The sequence below is a fragment of the Mirounga angustirostris genome, unplaced genomic scaffold, assembly GCF_029215605.1.
Source record: "Mirounga angustirostris isolate CCGP_5_RB_7025 unplaced genomic scaffold, mMirAng1.0.hap1 SCAF_6, whole genome shotgun sequence".
In the NCBI taxonomy this organism is placed as follows: Eukaryota; Metazoa; Chordata; class Mammalia; order Carnivora; family Phocidae; genus Mirounga; species Mirounga angustirostris.
Window position 1 is genome coordinate 76,694,945 of NW_026991714.1, and position 20,026 is coordinate 76,714,970.

The 20,026-nt window shown below is 43.0% G+C and overlaps 1 protein-coding gene across 1 annotated transcript in view; it reads right to left on the reverse strand.

Annotated features, from left to right (window-relative positions):
• Positions 1 to 3,446: 3,446 nt before the first annotated feature.
• The window catches only part of RNLS (renalase, FAD dependent amine oxidase), a 278,787-nt gene continuing 262,207 nt past the window's right edge, over positions 3,447 to 20,026 (reverse strand). Inside the window, exon 7 of the mRNA XM_064594573.1 lies at positions 3,447 to 3,582. Coding sequence (XP_064450643.1) covers positions 3,547 to 3,582 — 36 coding nt within the window. The 3' untranslated portion in view covers positions 3,447 to 3,546. The remainder of the gene's footprint in view (positions 3,583 to 20,026) is intronic.

Consider the following 20,026-nt stretch of genomic DNA (forward strand, 5'->3'; position numbering starts at 1 on the left):
CCAGGTCTAAGGTCTGACCATTAGGTCATGATAGAAATGATGGAATGAAATTCTGTAGATGTAACTTTTACCTTATGAGTGTTCGGGGCTTACGATGTCTGGATGCCTAAAAAGATAGGCTCATTTTCCCACCAGGGACCTAGGGATCCTTGGCACAGGGATGAGGAGGAAGTGGGGAAAGAAAGTGGAGTCTCTAGTCCTCTGCTACTGCTCAGCTCACATCCCTCAAGCTAAAGAACATTCTGGAAGCCCCAGGTTCTCCTAGACATTCATCCTGTGGACTTCATTTATTTTCTAATTCTAAATACAAAGGTAACAGTTGACAATGACCTCACATAGCGGTTCCTTCCTACTTAGCATTAAAGTACGGTGTGGAGCATACCGAAGGATTTTAATCATCGTCTACAAAAGGACTGATTTGGAAAAGTACCAAGGAGTTGGCTGAGAGCAACTGGCTGGGAATCATATCCGTGGGTCTCACTGTGGGACCCGTCAGTAAAGTGAAGTGACCGAGACAAAGGAAAAAGGAGTTTCCAAACATTCCCACCCCTAGCGGAACGAGGACGATAATCCCCATTTCCAACTTGGCAGAAGCCATCACATCAATATTTACAGGACATTAATTTTAATTTTAATTGAAGCCAGAAAAATGGGTAGTCCCACAAAGGAGAAGGAAATATATCACTTACCATCAATGTGGAGGAGTAACCTCCAGTGCTAAGCCTAACACATTTTCTCAGTTTAAAAGGACTTTAAGGATGTGCGCTTATGGGTGCAAAGGCTATTCATGAAAGTCCTATGTGGAAACAGTTTAAATGTCTGCTCTGGGAACCAGGTGAATGAAATATGGCCCAGCTGCACAACAATTTCTATCTGTAAACTGGGTAAGGAAGATCTCTACACATTTTTTTTTTAAGATTTATTTATTTATTTGAGAGAGAGAGAGCATGGGAGTGGGGGCAGTGGGGGATGGGGTAGTGACAGAGAGAGAGAGTCCCAAGCAGGCTTCCTGCTGAGTGTGGAGCCCAATGTGGGGCTCCATCCCAGGACCCTGAGATCATGACCTGAGCTGAAACCAAGAGTAGGATGCTCAACTGACTGAGCCACCCAGGCACCCCAGATCTTTACACTTTCATCTACAGCTACCAACTGAATACATACCAAAATGAAAGGTCAAGTACATAACTGTGTAGAGTATGCTAATTTTTTCCCAGGTGTATGGGGGAATAAAAATATAGGCAAGGAATGTATACAGGATGAGGCAGAAATTTAAGCTAGGATTTTAAGAACAAGATTGGTTTGGGCCTAGAGAATGTGTAAATAGCTCTAAATAGCTAACTGTACCCTAATCTTTGACTCCCAAGGGCTGCTGGTTCACCTCCTAATTTCTTGAGCCAACAGATTGCTGAAAGAACAGGAATTGTGAAGATGAGCGAACTTAGGTTGGTTTCCTTGAGTATTACAGCCACTTCCTCATGATACCATTGTGATTTTTCTTTCACCCAAGCTATGCAGAGAGGAAGGTCTTATTTATGGCTGGCTTAAAATTTCTCTTCACCAAAGGCAACCATGCCAAGGGCTTTATCAACATGAACTCATGGATGTAATCCATATAACAACCATATGAAGGTAGCTATTATTTGCCCATTTCACAGATGATAAACTAAGACTCCAAGAGGTTAAATGATGTAGCCACGGTCATAGAACAAGGCAGAGTTTGGACTGGAATTCATTTGGCTTTGAAATCGTGCTCTTAAACACTAGCTCGTACTAACCTGACTTCCTGGAGAACACTATGTTTCAAGCCTCCACGGAAGGGTCCTCGGGCTGAATTACACAAACAACAGTGCTTTCTTTAGCCTCAAATTTCTTTTTTTTTTAAATTTCTAATTAACTAATTTATTTATTTTTGAGACAGAGAGAGAGCAAGCACAAGAAGGGGGAGGGGCAGAGGGAGAAGCAGGCTCCCCACTGAGCAAGGAGCCGGATGCGGGGCTTGATCCTAGGACCTTGGAATCATGACCTGAGCCGAAGGCAGACGCTTAATCAACTGAGCCTCCCAGGCGCCTGAGCCTCAAATTTCTATTTCCTTCATCCAACCTAATTTCAGTGCTTTACCAACTCACTGATACTGCTAGAAAAGAGAATTGACTTTTTTTTTCCTTTTTCAAGTAAAAATTTCTTTAAGGAAACCAGAGCAGGCCTTAAGGACATGGTGCTAAGTGAGATAAGTCAGACAAAGAAAGAGAAATACTGTATGATATCACTTATATGTGAAATCTAAAAAAGCCAAATGCATAAAAACAGAGTAGAAGGGTGGTTACCAGGGGCTGGGGGGTGGGAGAATAAGAAAAATGTTATTTGAGTGTATAAACCTGCAACTAGCAGATAAATAAGACCTGAAGATCTAATGTACAACGTAGTGATTATAGATAATAGTACTGTATTATAGATATCCACCTCGCTAAGAGACTGGACCTTAATTATGCCGGTCACCCCCCCCCCCAAAAAAAGACAATTGTTATATGATAGAAATGTTAGCTAATACCGCAATAGTAATCATATTGCAATATATAAATGTGTCAAACCAACATGTTGTACGATGTTATATCAAATAAAAATAAATAAGATTCAATAAAAAATGAATAAAACACATAAAAAAGGGAACCATAGCAGACAAAAACATTTGTGTTTGACATTTAATGAAAGATACTACGTTTGCTTAGCAGAAAGTAAAAAAGAACTCTTTTAATGACTTTAAAAAACCTTATCGCAAAACGAACACACTGATAATATGCTCTTTATTGCTTTTAGGAAAAGACAAATACTTAATGTGTAAAAACCTTACAGGGTTGCTGTGAGCAAACTCCAACAGCTGAAGTAGAATTAGGAAATGGATATATCAGAGGATCTGGGAAGGAGTTAGAAGAGAATTTGCCTCTCTATACTGTGGTAGCAAACATAAGATATCAGTGATTGAAAACAACAAAGATTTCTTTCTCGTGCATCCTATATGTCCAACGTGCGTCAGCAGAGGGTGACTGAGCCTTCACCACCTTATGACCTTGCCTGTCCAAGACAAGGCTTTCGGGTCCACCATTGCAGGGGCAAGAGCCCCTGCGCTCAGATGATAATACATGGAAGTGATAGAGATTGCCTCTGCTTAAATGTCATTAGTCAAAGCGAGTCACATGGCCACCCCTAACCTGGAGAGCAAGAAATCTTGGTGAACCTGGTAATGTATGGATATCCCTACCACACTTTCCCTTCAGGATTCTCATAGGGATTAGATGTTAATTATTACTGTTATCATTTTTTTCTATACTCACTAGAGGGTGGCCATTAGATGCTTATAAAAATGAGCAACATTGGATCTCTGGCGTTAAGCAGCTCAGAGTTTAATGGAAGGAACACAATTAAACCAAGAACCAAAACAATGGGGTAAGTGCTCAAGCCTTTACAGCTGTGCGTGAGCAAAGAGAAGAGGGATCAAACTAATTCTTCCTGGATGAAGAGGGGTCTTTACCAGAAGCTTCCTCGCGAAGGTCATGCTTCTGAGTCTTGACAAATGAAGGAGCTCATCTGCTGGAGGACAAGAAGAAAAACAATCCAGATGGAGATAAGAGCTTGTATAAAGGCTAAGAGCCATGAGAGCTGCAATGGTCCGAGTGTTTATCTCCCCCTCCCAACATTCATGTATTGACATCTAATCCCGATTGGGTTGCTGTTTGGAGGTGGGGGCCTTTGGAGGGTAATTGGGTCATGGCGGTGGAGGGAGCCCTCATGAATGGGATTACTGCCCTGATAAGAAGAGTCTAGAGAGCTAGCTCCTCCTCTTTCTACCACGTGAGGATATAACGAGGAGTCAGCAGTTTGCAACCTAGAAGAGGCTCTCACCAGACGCCAAGCATGCTGACACCTGGATCTCGGACTGCCAGCCTCTGGAACCGTGAGAAATCAATTTTGTTTTGTTTGTTTAGAAGACACCAGATTATGGGATTCCGTTAGAACAGCCCAAGCTAAGACAAGAGTGCATAGTGAGTATATTCTGGGAAATACGAAGACCAGGAGTCCATACTGAGGATCTGTGGGAGATGATGGTGGATAGATAGGCAGAGCTCAGACCAATGGAAACTTTCCATGTCTATGTCATAGACAGAATTTGTTTTTTAATTGCAGGATTCCTGATGCTGTGCACATAGCCTATCTTAGCCACAGAACAGCGTGGTGCAGTGGAAAGTTCTCTACCCATCTGTGTTCGATTAGTTTGTTAAATGAATGATGCTCATTAGCTCTGTGACCTTTGGTTTCCAGGGTCCCACTGCCCTCATGTGTAAATGAAGGGTTGAACTAGGTAAATTCTGAAGTTCTTTCAAACACTGAAGCTCAAGGAACATAACTCAGATATGCACTCTCCAGGATGCCTCAGCCCCAGGAAGAAGACTGCCAAGCCCATTTGACCAGATAATTTTATACACACACACACACACACACACACCCCAATCCCCTCCCCCTGCCTTGTTTCCTCAGACACCATTCCTGGCTAGTTTTTCAGGGGTAGCACCCCTTTCTGGGACTCACAATTTGATAATGACTACAAAAGCATAATACTTATGCAAAGTATTTGAATTGAGGCTTTGTTGAGCTTATTCTTTGGCCTTCAAAATTTGCAATCCAGGGGAAAAAATGTATTTCTTATCATTAAATCACACATTGTCAAGGTCTTCTATGTCTCAGAATTGCTGATTTGACTTGAAATACGTTCTTGCTCTTACACTATTCACACGTGCCAAGAAGAGATTCTGACCTAAGTATTGCATCGGTGACTTACAGAACATCTAGCCTTGATACCTGATGCTTTATCAGGACATTGTGGGGCACCTGGGGGGGCTCAGTCGGTTAAGCCCAAATCTTAATTTTGGCTCAGGTCATGATCTCAGGGTCCTGGGATCGAGTCCTGCATTGGGTTCCCTGCTCAGTAGGGAGTCCGCTTCTCCCTCTCCCTCTCCCTCTGCCCCTCTCCCTGCTCGGGCTCTCTCTCTCTCTCAAATAAATAAATAATTTTTTAAAAAAATAAAAGAAGAAAAAAAGCAATTGGCACTGACCAGATAAGGTCATACTGGAACATGGGGTGGAGAGAGGGTTGACTCCATGGTTCCCATGTATTGTATCTCTCTCTCTCACTGGAATGAAAGTTCCTGAAGGACAAGGCCAACATATGTCACTTTAGTCCCTCATGCCCACATGGCGCCTACCACGTAATAGCTGGTCATGGTTATGGGATCAGGCACGCTGGGGTTTAAATTCCATCTCTGACACTTGTTAAGCATCCGACTCTTGGTGTAATTATTATACTTCATTCTGGATTACATGAAGTTTTCTTGTGTTAATGTCTGATTTACCTGGGCTGCTCACAGCCCCGTGGTGCGGTGGTTAAGTGTGCACATTCCAGAGACAAACTGTTTCATCTCCCCGAGCCCCAGCTCCTTCAGCCGAGAAGTGGCAAGGGTACAAGGTTTTTTATGGGGCAGTGAGAACAAAGCTCAGAGCAATGTCTGGCACACGTAGTAATGTTAGCTATAAATATAATAATTATGAAGAAGTTGATAGTGAGAGGCACCACTAAAGATGCAGAAGTAACACAAAGAGAATTGGAGCGGGTGGGGCATGCGTCAGAGGCATGGAGGTGGGAAAGGGGATACGCGGGGTCTCTGAGTGCCTAGAACAACGTTGTTCGTCAAAGTCAATTCTAAAACCCTAAACCAGCCCGGTTTTCCTATATTTGGATTTGAAGAAGGGTTATTCTTCTTCCTATTAACAGTATTAAGTATAACAATCAAAAGTGGATTTACTGGCAAGCTAATGAAGCTTAAGCTTCAGGCTTCCTCATTCGCAAGGACCCCTTCTAAATTTATTTTCATTTTAATGAGGGCTGCTCCCCCAAATGTATAAGCTTCCGGCCCCCCAAAACTGGATCTGCCCTGATCACAGAGATTGGGTGATAGGAAGGTGTGGGTAGGGTACCAGTTCTGAAGTCAGAACAGCCGTTGCTGCTTGGGTTAGTTTAAGCAAATTACTTTAGCACGTGAGCCCGGGGGGTCCTCATCTCTCCAAGAGGGATTATGAAAACACTTTCTTGGTAGGGCTGTTCTAATTATAAGATGCGATCGTGCAGAGAGGCATAGTATCAGTCATCACAACTGGTTTATCGTTCCCTTTGGAGTAGGAGGAGGGTCTGGGTGTGCTCATGGGTGACCTGAGCAGGATTCGCCAGGCCTCCCTGTCGGACTAGCATTACTTTTCTTTGAATCCCTGCTGGCACCTGGCAGCTCGTGGTAGAGACTTTGACATAGTAAACATCATAAACATTGTAGACATGATGGTCATTTCTGAGGCTTTCTTCTAGGGAGTTACTCTGCTGGCAGATGATGGGCTCCTAAGATTTGGTTTGGATAGGTAAACTCTGAATGCTTTTTTACCAGGCTGAAGACTGTGAGTCATGAGGGCCCTCGGACAGGCAGGCAAAGTCGCTTCCCAGGAAAGCTCACCACCTCTAATGACAGTGATCTGCTTCTCTGCAAGCTTCCCTGAGAAGGTGAATGCCAGATTTGTAGCAGATTTATGCAGAAAGCCCTATGGAGAAAGAACCGCAGGGCATAGAAAAGCACTCTCCAGGCTTGTGTTCTTCAGAGCTTTGGACCTCAGCTGGTCATGTCTGGGTCACTGAGGAGGGCTACTCCCAAAATAACTCTCCTGATTTCAGGCCAAAACAGAGGACTTTTCTCCCTCTCCGATTAACGCAGCATGTTGGGTGCCCAGCCATCCCAGAATACTTTGCAGTCTTGGCATTTCCAGGTCCATTCCTTTGGAAAGTGGTCAGCCAGGCTAAGAGCCCCGAAGTTGGGGGTGAAGCTTGGTCTCCCAGACAGATTATAGTGATTTTATCATGTCACTGTTCAGACCCTAATTTTCTTTTCTTTCTTTTTTTTTTTTTAAGATTTTATTTATTTATTTAATTGACAGAGAGAGAGAGAGAGAGAGAGACAGCATGAGAGGGAACACAAGCAGGGGGAGTGGGAGAGGGAGAAGCAGGCTTCCCGCTGAGCAGGGAGCCCGATGTTGGGCTCGATGCCATGACCCCGGGATCACGACCCGAGCCGAAGGCAGTCGCTTAACCAACTGAGCCACCCAGGCGCCCCCAGACCCTAATTTTCAAGGCTATCTTCTTTCTTTTAAACACACACACACACACACAGTATATGACGAATGACTTCCACTCTAAAAATACCCACGACACTGTGTGTGGCCACCAGAAGCTGCTTGGGGAAGGTAGCTGGCTAGAGGCCAGGGGCTGAGCTGAGCAGACCGGGGGCCCAAGAGCTGGGCCACTACTGCCCAAGCCATTTCTTCCTCCCACGGGTGACCTTTGCCCCAGTACTCAAACGGCCAGCCTGATCCCATCTCAAGGTTGTGCTCTCTGGCTCTTCCTGCCCCATCCTCCTTCCCTCCCCTCCTTTCACAGATGTCAGACCTACATCACCGTCTGGAAGCTCTCCACGCCTGCATGGGCTCCCTGCACTCTTTATCATTCACAGGCATTTCCCTTCTACATCTAATCTCATCTCAGTGTCTGCTTTTCATAGCGCCACACCGATGCACCACAGATTCTCTTTTTAATGACTTACAAATCCCCCAGAGTGAAGACCCTGGGGGTTGGGCTGATATTTGAGGATACGTGGCTACAAACCCAAGAAGCAGCGTAGAAGCCATGCTATGTTGGGTGGAGCGGTTGGGTTCCTGGAGGACACGCTGGTGATATTCCCTTTAAACTGAACTAGGAAGCGCAAGTAACCTACAAACTGTGGAAATGTGCACAGTACGGTCAGACCTTCACATTTTGAGTTTGAGTACATTTTTAAAGAGATGACCAATGATGGAAAGGGGGCATGAGAAGAAGCGGGGGAAGAGAAGGGAAATAGAGGATCCGGATATAGAGACTGGGGAGGGTAGACATCACCCAGTATCCTTGCAAGGGGCTCAAGGCCACACTTGGAAAGGATGAGAGCTGGCCACGGGCTGGGCTATTCTCAGAGAAACTTGGATTTTTTTTTTAAGTTTAAAAAAAATTTTTGTTTATTTTAGAGAATGAGAGCATGAGCAGGCAGAGGGGCAAAGGGAGAGGGAGAAGCAGACTCCCCACTGAGCAGGGAGCCCAAAACAGAGCTCAGTCCCTAGGACCCTGGGATTATGACCTGAGCCAAAGGCAGATACTCAACCAACTGAGCCACCTGAGTGCCCCGAGAGAAACTTGGATCTTAAATATCTTGGGGAGGAAACAAAATTCAATGGGCTTATAATCATAGAGAGAAACTTTGGTGTAAGGTTTGCTTGTAAGCAGTAAAGGTTCTATGCATGGTTGGCAGCGGGATGCTTTGGGGATGACACTATGTTTTATTAAGTGCTTTTCATAGACTTTGGAACTTTATTTTTATTTTTCTAGTAAAGCAACACTAATGATATCTCTTTGCATATCTGCCACCAGTTCTGGGGTGGATTATTTCAATATCTAACTTTACCCTTGAGGGTCTCTCAGTGGTGGACTATTGGCACTTGATGGGACTATCCTATGTTGGGTGGGACCATCCTGCACCTTTCAGACCATCTAACATCCCTGGCCTGTGTCCACTAAATCCCACCAACTAGTCATTGTGACAACCAGAAAACGTTCCATATATTTCCAAATGACCTCCCCTGCTTCAGGAATGCAGTACCACGACCGGCTGAGAAAAAAAGCAATTGGCACTGACCAGATGAGGTCATACTGGGACATGGGGTGGAGAGAGGGTTGACTCCATGGCTCCCACATATTGTATCTCTGTCTCTCTCACTGGAATGAAAGTTCCTGAAGGACAAGGACAACATATGTCACTTTTGTCCCTCGTGCCCACATGGCTCCTACTACATAATAGCTGGTCATGGCTATGGGATCAGGCACGCTGGGGTTTAAATTTCATCTCTGACACTTGTAAGCTATTGTGACATTAGTCACTTCTGTTTTCTTATCTGTAAAATGGAGATGAGAGTGACTTATGAGGGGCGACTGGGTGACTTGGTCAGTTAAGCATCTGACTCTTGGTGTTGGCTCAGGTTGTGATCTCGCCGTCATGGGATTGAGCCCCAGGTCTGGCTTCGTGCACTCAGTGCGGAGTCTGCTTCAGATTCTCTCTCCCTCTGCCCCTCCCCTGCTCATGCAGGCTCACTCTCTCTCTCCCTAAAATAAATAAATAAAATTTAAAAATCTAAAAAAAAAGTTATCAATGAGATGATGCGTATAAAGCTGTTGGTATAGCGCCTGGGGGTGAAAGTCTTCGATACGTAGGATTTACTCCTACTACCACCACTCCTATTTTACAGTAGTGTTAGTGGCCTAAACCTATAGAAATCAGAAGCAGCAAACATTTTTCCTTTCTAGGAAGTGTGCCACAATCATTGCATAAATTGGAACTCGTTCTGTTACAAGTGACTTAAATAAACCGAGTCAGGCTGGCGTAAGTCAAACGAGAATTTATCAATTCACATAATTCAGCTCAAATGAAGTCTTCAGGTCAGAATTTATCTCCTCATCCTGGCTCCACCTTCCACTGTGTTGGCTTCATTCTTGCCCTTCCCATGGGGGTCCTGCCAGCTCTACACTTGTCCTACATGGTGGCACGGCTATGGCGGCTCCAGGGGCCGATCTTCTCAACTTTAAGTCCGGTGGGAAACTCATGCAAGGCCCTGAGCCTCAGTCTGATAGAAGGAGTTCATTTCATGTGTATTGTACCCCTCACTTGGCCAGGTGTGTGGCCAAGCCCATGGGAGGCACTCATTTGCTCCGGCCTAGGAATGATCCCGTCTTCACCCAGGGCGGAGCATGCAGCCCGCTCTAGATGACACGGACCCAGGATAGAACAAGCAAGGGGACCCAAGCAAAGTCTTTGGAAGGAAAGACAGTGGATGTCAGGAAGATAATGGACAGATGTCCACTAGAGTCAGCAGATTGTTGGAGTCTCTGATAAAGATTAGTGAAATTCAGGAAGGCATATCCTCTTTGGAGAAAAAGCAATATAATGCAAACTCCAGGTGAATCAAATACATCAGACTTCTTGGGCCCCTTGAAAAAAAAATTTGGTAACTGTGAGATTGAATAAAATGTTTTCATGCACAAGACCCTAGTTTGGCATTCACAAAGAATGGGTATAAACTGACAGTTCTCTGAATAAGGGAGTATTTACGATGGGATTCCTGAGAACCGATTCTGTATATGTAAATAGGATTAGGGTACTAAGCTAAGGTCCTGTGCATGAAAGCATTTTATTAGTTCTTTTTTTTCCTTCCTCAATTTCCTGTTTTTTTCCACTGCTTGTTGGGTGCTGTGGCAGAAAACCAAGGTGATGGTGACATTAGCCAGGTCTGGGTTGTCATTCTCACCCATCATCAAACCAGGGCCTGGCCTAGCTCACTCCTAGAGGGTGCGTGTGCTGAAACAGGGGACTCAGGGTTCGCTGGGTCAGATACACTATGTGCACAACTACCTCACGATGGGCAAGGACAGAAGCCACAAATGTCTCCAGAACATTCGGAACAGGTCACAGAGCTCCAGAACCAGGCTAGGAGGACCTGAGCAGTACCCCCCTATTCTTGGTTAAACTGTACCATGAGGGGCCCTGGGAGGAACCCAGAGGAGGCCTGTTTCAACCTGAAGAGTTGCTTCTCCTGTAACTGGTTAACTTATTTATACGACAATAGAAATTGTTTGAATAACGTCCTATGACTAAAGCAGACTTTGAAATCCACTTACCTCACTAGAATCCTTCATATTTCTGGTGAGGACTGAGAAGAGGCGCCTAAGCCAGCTGAGGACAGAAGCCTTCCAAACTCTGAGGCCATTTTTAGATTCTGGGATGGAGATGACCTCTTTGACAAGAGAAGACAGGAGTCCAACAGACAGTGACGTCTGTTTCTACATTTACAATCTCTATCAATTGACCTTTGTACTCCTTGGTGAGTCTTCCACTAAGAGATGACAATTAGACCTGTCTGACCTCCCCCCCCCACCCCCACTGTTGTCAAGATCTCCTTTCTATCCAACTGAGGGTCAGATTTTGTCTTCTGGCTCCTCTCCACATCTTTGCTCTGAGGACTTAGCTGGCTTTGCCTCAGTTTTCAGGTCAGACGCTCCAAGGGCAATTTAGAGACCAAGCCTTGCTTGTCAGACACTGGTTTCCTTCAGCCTCAGTTGCTGTCTTGGGCCTCAGGAGTTCCGAGGAAACTGGATGCGGGGGGCCAGGCATCTCCTTTGTGTGCCCTGACACTGTCTTGAGAGGGGAACCCATGCGTCGACCTGCTCAGTGCCCACCCCCACCCCCACCCGCCATGAGTCTGGTTCTACGGGATGAGGAGGCCCTTGTGACGTCCTGCCAGGTCATTTTTTTGCTAGTGAGTGACCACATTTCTCAAATACTAATTAATGCCTCACCACTGGACAGAGGGTTGGTGCCATCCCGACTCGCAAGCAAACACCTTTCCTGATGACCCCAGTGGAGCCCCCAGGAATGAGCTCATTTCCCAGAAGGGTTTCTTCACCTAAACATCAACTCCTTGTTCTGGGGGAATAAAACAAGAAATGCCTTTGGAGTGTCTCTTCTCAAGCTTCTAGAAAGCCAGGCTTTTGCATGCTGAGGTGGCTTCCATGCCCTCATACATAAACTGCTCTGGGCGGGCTGGTGGCCTGTTTGATAATCTGAGGTCTAGCAAAGATTTAGCTCTAAGAGGTCACCAAGAGGTCATGGTCTCAATGATTTCCTCTGTTATTTGTCTTTGGCTTGCGGTATTGGTGCCTGCCTTTGATAGAAGGCCCTTCTACCACCACGGCACTGAAGCAAGCATTTCAGGGCTTTGGTTTGAGGTGAAGTGTTGGCTCCTAGCGCCGTGAAATGTCGCTGAGTAAATCTGAGAGTATCTAATTCTGTCCTCTGCTGATGAGCAACTTCATTTCTTGGGGTTCACCGGGGGCGCTTCCCAGGCTCGGAACAAGAAAGGGATTGTCTTGGTGAGGTCGGCAGGTTTTCTTTTGAGAAACTCCATTCTTGGTTCCTTGGGAGAACTCCTTTTGTCGTGAGATGGAGAGAAAAGCATTTCTGAGGCCTCCAGAGTGCATCTCTGCTTTCTACACGGTTCGAGACTCCCTGACCCCGGCCACTGAGGCCGACCTAGCTTTGGATTTCTCTTCTTAGTGTGAGCAAACCTTCCGGGGAGCTCACAAGCAAACCACAGGGGCATCCTTGCTCTGGAAAGCTCAGAAGGCTCTCGGGTCCCCAGAGTGCTGGGGAGGATTTCTCAGCTCATTTCCTGTTCTGTTGTGATTTCAGACACCTGTTAGCTCCCATCTGGGGCAGAGAAGCCCGGATTGCATAGGATTTTGATCAGACATGAGGGGCCTGAATCCAATACCCGGCACTTTGGCCCGGAAAGTCGGTGGCATTATTTATGCCCTCTGTTCTTGTTCCCTCAAAAAAGCATCCCGGCCCATGGAGACACGAGGTCCCTTTCTGTGTGATGCGCCACCCTCTGCCACAGAGCGTGGGCAGAGACCGTGTGCTGAGCTGGGCCACGTGCATCAGAGGACAGGATGGGCCATGTGCTGGAGCCCTGCGCTCTGGGGGGAGGAGAGCTCTGGGCACTGCCAGAAGGGCGAGGAGTGCATAGGACAGGGAGATGTCCAGGGAGGCAAGTCCCCAGAACAGCCTGTCCCTTCTCATGGCAGCCGGCCTGCCCCAGCCTCCTGGGCCCTCCAGGTTTGGATGCAGGGAGAACTGTTGGGCTAAACAGGATGAGAGCAGGGATGTACTTCACGGACCCTCTTTCATGGCAGGATTTTCTAGATGAAACCCAGCTTACATAGAGACCCAGGGCACCGAAGCCAACGTATTACAAAATTATGGCCACTCTTCACCATGTGTCAGCATTCTCGATCTTTCTCTTTCTGTTATTTTAATTAGAAAAGCAAAACAAAACAAAACACTTTTTGGCTCACAAAATTGCTATTACAAACCACGTCTGAGTTACAGCCCATATTTTGAAAAGCCCCATAGCATTAGTACTTAAAGCAACACCCAGGAACCTTATGTGATCTGGGTCCCGGGGCACTTCCCCAGAGATTCTAGTTCAGTCTCAGGGCCCCAGAGCTGCATTTTGTGTTCGCCTAACTCAAATAGGACCATGGGGAGGGCAGGAAACTATTTTGATCCCTGATCTTCCCCACATGTTTTGAATGGAGGGCTCTCGGTCGATGTTGGTTGGATAAATGAATGATGGAAAAGCAGGCCTGGTGATTTAGATTTGTGCCCCCAAGATTACTACTATGTTTGATATGCCTTTTAATTTTTTTTTTGTGGGGTCATATTTTACTTGAATATAATTTCAAGCATACAGAAACGATGCAAAACTAAGACAAAGACCCCCATTTATCGTTCACCTAAATTTCTAGTTTAGTTCCTTTTGTATATTCTCACTCTCCCTTCCATCCATCCATTTAGCTATCTATCATCTGTCTACCAATTATCTATCATCTGTCTACCAATTATCTATCAGCTACTTATCGATGTATCTATGTATATATCTACCTATCACCTATCAGCCTTAACCTATAGATAGATATAGCCAATATTCTTTTCTTCTGAACCATCTGAGAGTTCATTGTGGACAAAATGCCCATTTACTGCTAAATAGTCAATATATATTTTCTAAGAATGCAAACATTCTTTCCTGCAGGTTACAGTGTGAGGCCCCTTAGATCAGAGGCTAACTGCCAAATAACTAAACAGTGGGCAAGGCTGATCTTCAGCTAGCTTCACTGGTGACTTCAAGTGACTCCATCCTCCCTCCAGCCCCATCCAGCACACTTCCTCCTGTATCTGTATTACTGTCTTGGATTTTATAATGCAGATAGTCAGATGATCTCTAGTCTCAGCATTTGCTTTGAGATCCTACATTGGAAGCAGGTTTAAGTCTTCTAATCCGGGGATTCCTAAGTGCAGAAATTATCTGACTGCTTCCTCTGAAGGCCCTGGGGAAATTCAAAGCAAATATAAATTACCAGACATCAGTCCCGGAGCTTCGATTCAGGTAGATGGAGGTGTGTGCCCAGGAATCTGCATTCTACCACCTCCCCCTCCCCCAGATGGCTGGAGTCAGCCAGGGCTGGGAAGCAGAGTCCTCACACCCAGCCTCTGATGGGACACTTCCCAGGATGGCAGAGAGATGCCCCCGGAGATCTGCTCCACGTTGGACATTTCTGCTTGTTGGAAGTGCCTTTCTGATAATACTAGCTTCACTTGTTCTCCTGCTGCTCCTGGTCCTAGTTCTGCCCTTTGAAGCACCTTAAAACAAGGTCAGTTGGCTGCCTGTTTGCTCATCGTAAAGCTATAGACAAAGTATAAAATGGAGAAAACAAAAACCAGAAAAAGTATAAAAATTGCTCAAAATCCCACCACTGCGAGCACCTTGTTAAGATTTCAGTATATTTCCTTTGGTCTTCATATATGTCTACACATAAATGCACATTATACACACCGTGTGTTTTAAAAGAATGAAGATCATAATATGTTCCGGTCTGAATGTTACGTATTTTAGTTTCCTCTCTTAACGATATATCATAAGAATTATTCCAGATAGGTAAATGTGCTTGGGAAGCACCTTTTCAAGTGACTACATTAAATGCCACTGTTTTGATCTACTGGAATTTATTCAAATGCTTCCTATTACTGTTGACTTAGGTTGTTTCCAGGTTTTCACTATTATAACTAGTACTGGAAATGCACATATTACAAATAAATCATTGTCTGCATCCTTGATTATTCCTTTGAGCCGGTTTCTTAGAAGTGTGATTATTGAGTCAAAAACATGCTTAAGAAACCACATTTATACAGACTGCCAGGTTATGATGCAGAGAGGCTGTGAACATTTTAACTTCTGTCCCTTTTGATCTCTTTTTAGAATTTAGTAATTTTTTAAAAGATGCTAATTTGCATTTCACTGTGGTTTTTAACCTGCACACTTTTGTTTAGTCATGAAGCAGAACATGATTGTATATATATGTAAGTATATACTATTTATACATCCTTGTACATAAAGTATATATTTACACACATGTATATGTATATATATGTTGTGTGTGTGTATATATATATATACATACATACATAGACACACACACATCCATACATATGTGTATATATTTTGAATACTTGCTAGGCAAAACATGTTTATATATATTGATTTGTGTGGGTATTTTGTTCCTCTTTTTTGGCCATTTCTGTTAAGTCGGATGTTAAGTAGAAAATAAATATAATGAGAGAGGGGGCCTCGCTCTCACAGATTGGTAAATGGTCTTCTCCCCCTTTTGTAAGAAATAGCAATTTCTTCTACCTGTATAATTCTTAAAAAAAGAAAGAAAAATGCCAAAATTTTAACTTCTTTTTAAAAAATTTTTTATTTATTCCTTTGAGACAGAGAGAGAGCATAAGTAGGGGAGAGAGGCAGAGGGAGAGGGAGAAGCAGACTCCCTGGTGAGCATATAATATACTTTTACTATAAATCATTTTAAAGTAGTGTTTTAATAATTGATCTGTTTTAAGTATTTGTCTGTATTTTCCTCTGTTTTTTAGGGGGATGCATATTTGTTTATATTTACCCATTTAATCCATCTGGAAATTATTGTAATGCATGGTATAAGGATAGAGTCACATCTGATTTCTTTCCCTTCCTTCCTTCCCCCCTTCCTTCCTTCTTTCCTTCCTCCCTCCCTTCCTTTTTCTTTCTTTCTTTCTTTCTTTCTCTTTCTTTCTTTCTTTCTTTCTTTCTTTCTTTCTTTCTTTCTTTCTTTCTTTCTTTCTTTCTTTCTCTCTACCAAAGAGCTAGCCAAATTTCCTCAAATCATTTGTTGAATAAATTGTCCTTTCTCATTCCTTTTGAATGCTCCCTTTATCACATTGAGTGTTTTACAGCCATTTTTTTCATTGTTTTTTGTCAATTCTAGAACCAATGGTAAACTTCTTCATTTATCTAATTTTACAGTATGTCTTAATAGCTGATAAGTCCCAGGTTTATGACTTTCTTGCTCATAAACTACTAGATATTTTCACCTGTAAATTTTTTTGATGAACTTTAGAATTATTTTTTTGTGTTAAAAATGTCTATTGTGATTATGTTTAATTCATAAATTAATTAGAGGGAAATGAAAAAATTAATAGTATTTACTATTCCCCTTCATGAATATGGTATATCCTCCTACTTATTCAAATGTTTAAAATATATCATTTGGCAAAATTTCAAAATCATTTCCTTGTATAAATTCTGGATATATCTTCTCAGAATATTCCTTTCCATTCTATGTTTTTTGTTAATAAAAATACATACAAGATATATTTGCATTGATTATACTATTAAAAGTTATTGATCTTTGCATATTTGTATTTAGCCTCCCTAGCCATTTCTCATTAATTCCAGAAGTTAGTTCAACTGAGTTTTCTCAGAGTATAATCATATTGATGGCAGTCATAACTATTTTGTCTTTCTTTTTTTTTTTAAGACTTTATTTATTTATGAAACAGAGAGAGAGCAGGGGGAGGAGCCCAGGGAGAGGGACAAGCAGACTCTGTGCTGGGCGCCAAGCCGAGGTGGGGCTCTATCTCAGGACCCTGAGATTATGACCTGGGCTGAAACCAAGAGTCAGAAGCTTAACTGACTGAGCCACCCACGCATCCCCTATTTTGTCTCTCTTTCCCTATGTTCACATTTTAAAAAATGTTCCATGCCTTAATGCATTCCCTAGAAATTTCAAAACATTGATGTGAGGAGCTTTGACTTCTTCCCAATTTAATGCAGATGATTCTAGTGATTTGTTCTTAATTGAGATGTTTGTTATGGTTTTAGAATAGTCTATCCCTCTAAGGTAGTGGCCCCCTTTTCTGAGTTTACCATAAGCCTTTACCAGTAATCTAAGTTAATTTTATGACACAATTTTAAGCATCTATTGAAATAATTATAAGGTTTTTATTATTGCAACTATTAACATGAATTATCGAATGAATGGATTTCCTAATTATAGGCACATTGTCTTAGGTCTTTCCTATAACACAGAGCTTACTTTTCTCAATTGAGTGACACTTGCCGATTTTTTTTTTCCATAGTGGTCTCTGTACTTTGACATTTTGTTTTCTGACAATCTTTTGGTTTGCAGCAAATAGTTTGTTTTCCAAAGGGTAAATAAACATGGCCTATTGTAATGGTTAAAACCATGCGTGAGTGAGTTTGAGATTGTGACTGTCTGACAGAAGTGAGTACTATACTAGGTCTAACTTTCACCACCTTTAAATCAATTCTAATAAAAGAATACCAAGAAAATGAAAATGTAAGCCAGTAAACCTTCACTGCCTGTTATTGGTAGGTAATTAACCACAGGAGCAGAATTTGCTGCCACGTGAGCTATGCTGTTTCTATGGGGAAAGCATCACCTCGCCCACTCTGGCTCACAATGTGTTCACACACACACACCAACTACACAGAGACGGACCCTTCCACATGCTGTCTTTCTAGAAGTTTCTCCTGGCTTTTTTAGAATATAGTGCTCGTTTTCACTTAAATGTTTTCTTCTTTTAATCATTGAATTATTCAACAAAAATATATTCAGGGTCTACTAGGTGACCTACTGTGTGCTAGGTGTTGGGGAAACATTTTAGATAATTTAGACATGATCCCTGTCTTTACAGAACTTGCTTACATATCCACCAGTAAGACTCGAAGTTTTTTCATTCTCATTTTTTGTCCCTTGTCAGAATTTAGAAGTTGTTTTTCATTTCTTTTGCTACACATTTTAAGTACGTAATCTAGCTTCCTAATTGCTGATGGTCTGAATGTTCTCGAATTAGTATTCAGTATGTGCCAGGCATGATTCTGGATACTGGGGATTCCACAGTAAAGGAAAAAGACAAAGATCTTTGTCTCCGCGGAGCTTGCTATATTTTAGTGAAACCCCAATTCCAAAGCTTTGTAAGATTTATTCAACTTTAATATGCTATGTATACCATATACCACAATATGCTATGTATAGGCACTAAACAAAAAAAAAAAGGAAAAAAGAAAAGAAAAAGTGAAGCAAGCATTCTGGAAAGAGAGCAATGCAGAAGTTGGTGCAGAAAAGGGATTTCTGGTTCGTAATTATTTAAATTGAAATTCACATAACCTCCTTCTCCAGGTAATTCAATTATCTGTAGTTCTAATAAATTCCAATATATATATATGTCTCCAGCTTTTCAGGTAGGATAACACAACACAGACTCAGCACGCTTCTGTAGTCTGGCATATTACTTTGCTTGAATTTTTGGCTTCGTAGGCAGAAACCTTTAAATAGTAGGCAAAATGATGAGAAGTGAAGCATAAGTGTTTATTAGGCAGTTTCAAATGGTAGAGCAGTGCTCCCACATCTTCCCACCCTCCAAATAAGGTCCTGACAAATACTTGCAGGCAGCATAAAGTAGGAACTTCCTGAGATCACCTATTGACTCTGAAGAGAAATGATGTAGTTGGAGTGGAGAGAAGGTACTGTTGTGATTATCTCCTCTATTGTGGATAAGGCTGATGCATTTTTGTTCTATGGGATCATTCTGTACCAGCAATGTTTCCCTTTGGTACTTACTAAAATTAGAATAAGAAATGTTAATTAGTTGAATTCATTCATTCGCTAGATCAACAGATTTTTGCTGTGTACTTCCTATATGTCAGGCCCTGCTTTTGTGGGTCTTGTGGTTTAGGTGGTAGGTAGATGCTGAATGAGTTAAGTATACATGTGATTGGTATCACAAGGGAGGGAAGATTTGATTGGCTCATGGGAAATGGGGTGCCGTGTATGTTAAATAGCACAGCAGTAAGCCCTAAGAGCATTCATTCATTCATACACTCAAGAGTCAACAAGGATTTCTGAACACAAATGAATCTGCACCCGAACTTACAGTGGCACCTGAAGATAGACCCTGGTGCGTTTTATAAACACTGACCTGGCTTCCTAGCTGGGGTCAACCAACTGAGCCACCCAGGCGCCCCATCTAGCTGGGGTCTAAAGCATCTATACTACCTACAAATGCAGTGGTGGTTATGAGAGAAGATTATTTTCTTTTCCTTTTTTTTTTTTTTTAAAGACTTTTATTCATTTATCTGAGAGAGAGTGAAAGCGAGAGAGATCACAGAGGCAGAGGGTGAAGCAAACTCCTTGCTGAGCAGGGAGCCCGATGCGGGGCTCGATCCCAAGACCCTGAGATCATGACCTGAGCCGACGGCAGACGCTTCACCGACTGAGCCACCCAGGCGTCCCAAGAGAGGATTATTTTCAGAAGTCATATTTCACTAATGATAATAGTAATACTAACAGCTAAAATTTATTGAACATGTTCTAGGTGCAAAACACATGCTAAAACCCTTTACATTGGATATTCTATAACCCTCAGAATAACCCTAAGGTCGGTAAAATTAGTATCCCCATTTTACAGATGAACGCCCTGAGGCTTAGAGACGTAAGAAACTGGCCCAAGATCACGCATCTAGTAGGTGGATTTGAGAGGTCATGGAACCCACCACCATGTCAGGGGAACTTACCAGGAGTTAGGTTTCATTTTTAAATGAAGGCCAGGGACAGGAAATGAATCTGCATACTTAGCCAAACATGTTAAGAATGTGAAAATAACTCACTCCTAGTTTTTACAGTGTTTCAGAATAAATAATCTGAAGGAGCCTGTCCAAGCATGCAGCTTTTTGCACACATGCTTGCAAAGGAGAAGACAGTGTTCACTGCAGAGAATGTTCCTACATTTTCCACCTGCCCTACTCCTGGTAATGACTTATCCTGGTTTCTTTTCAAGGCCTGCAGCTGAGCAAACCACATTACCTCCCAAGGGACAGGTGTCTGCTTACCACTTGGAGCAGGACAAGAGAA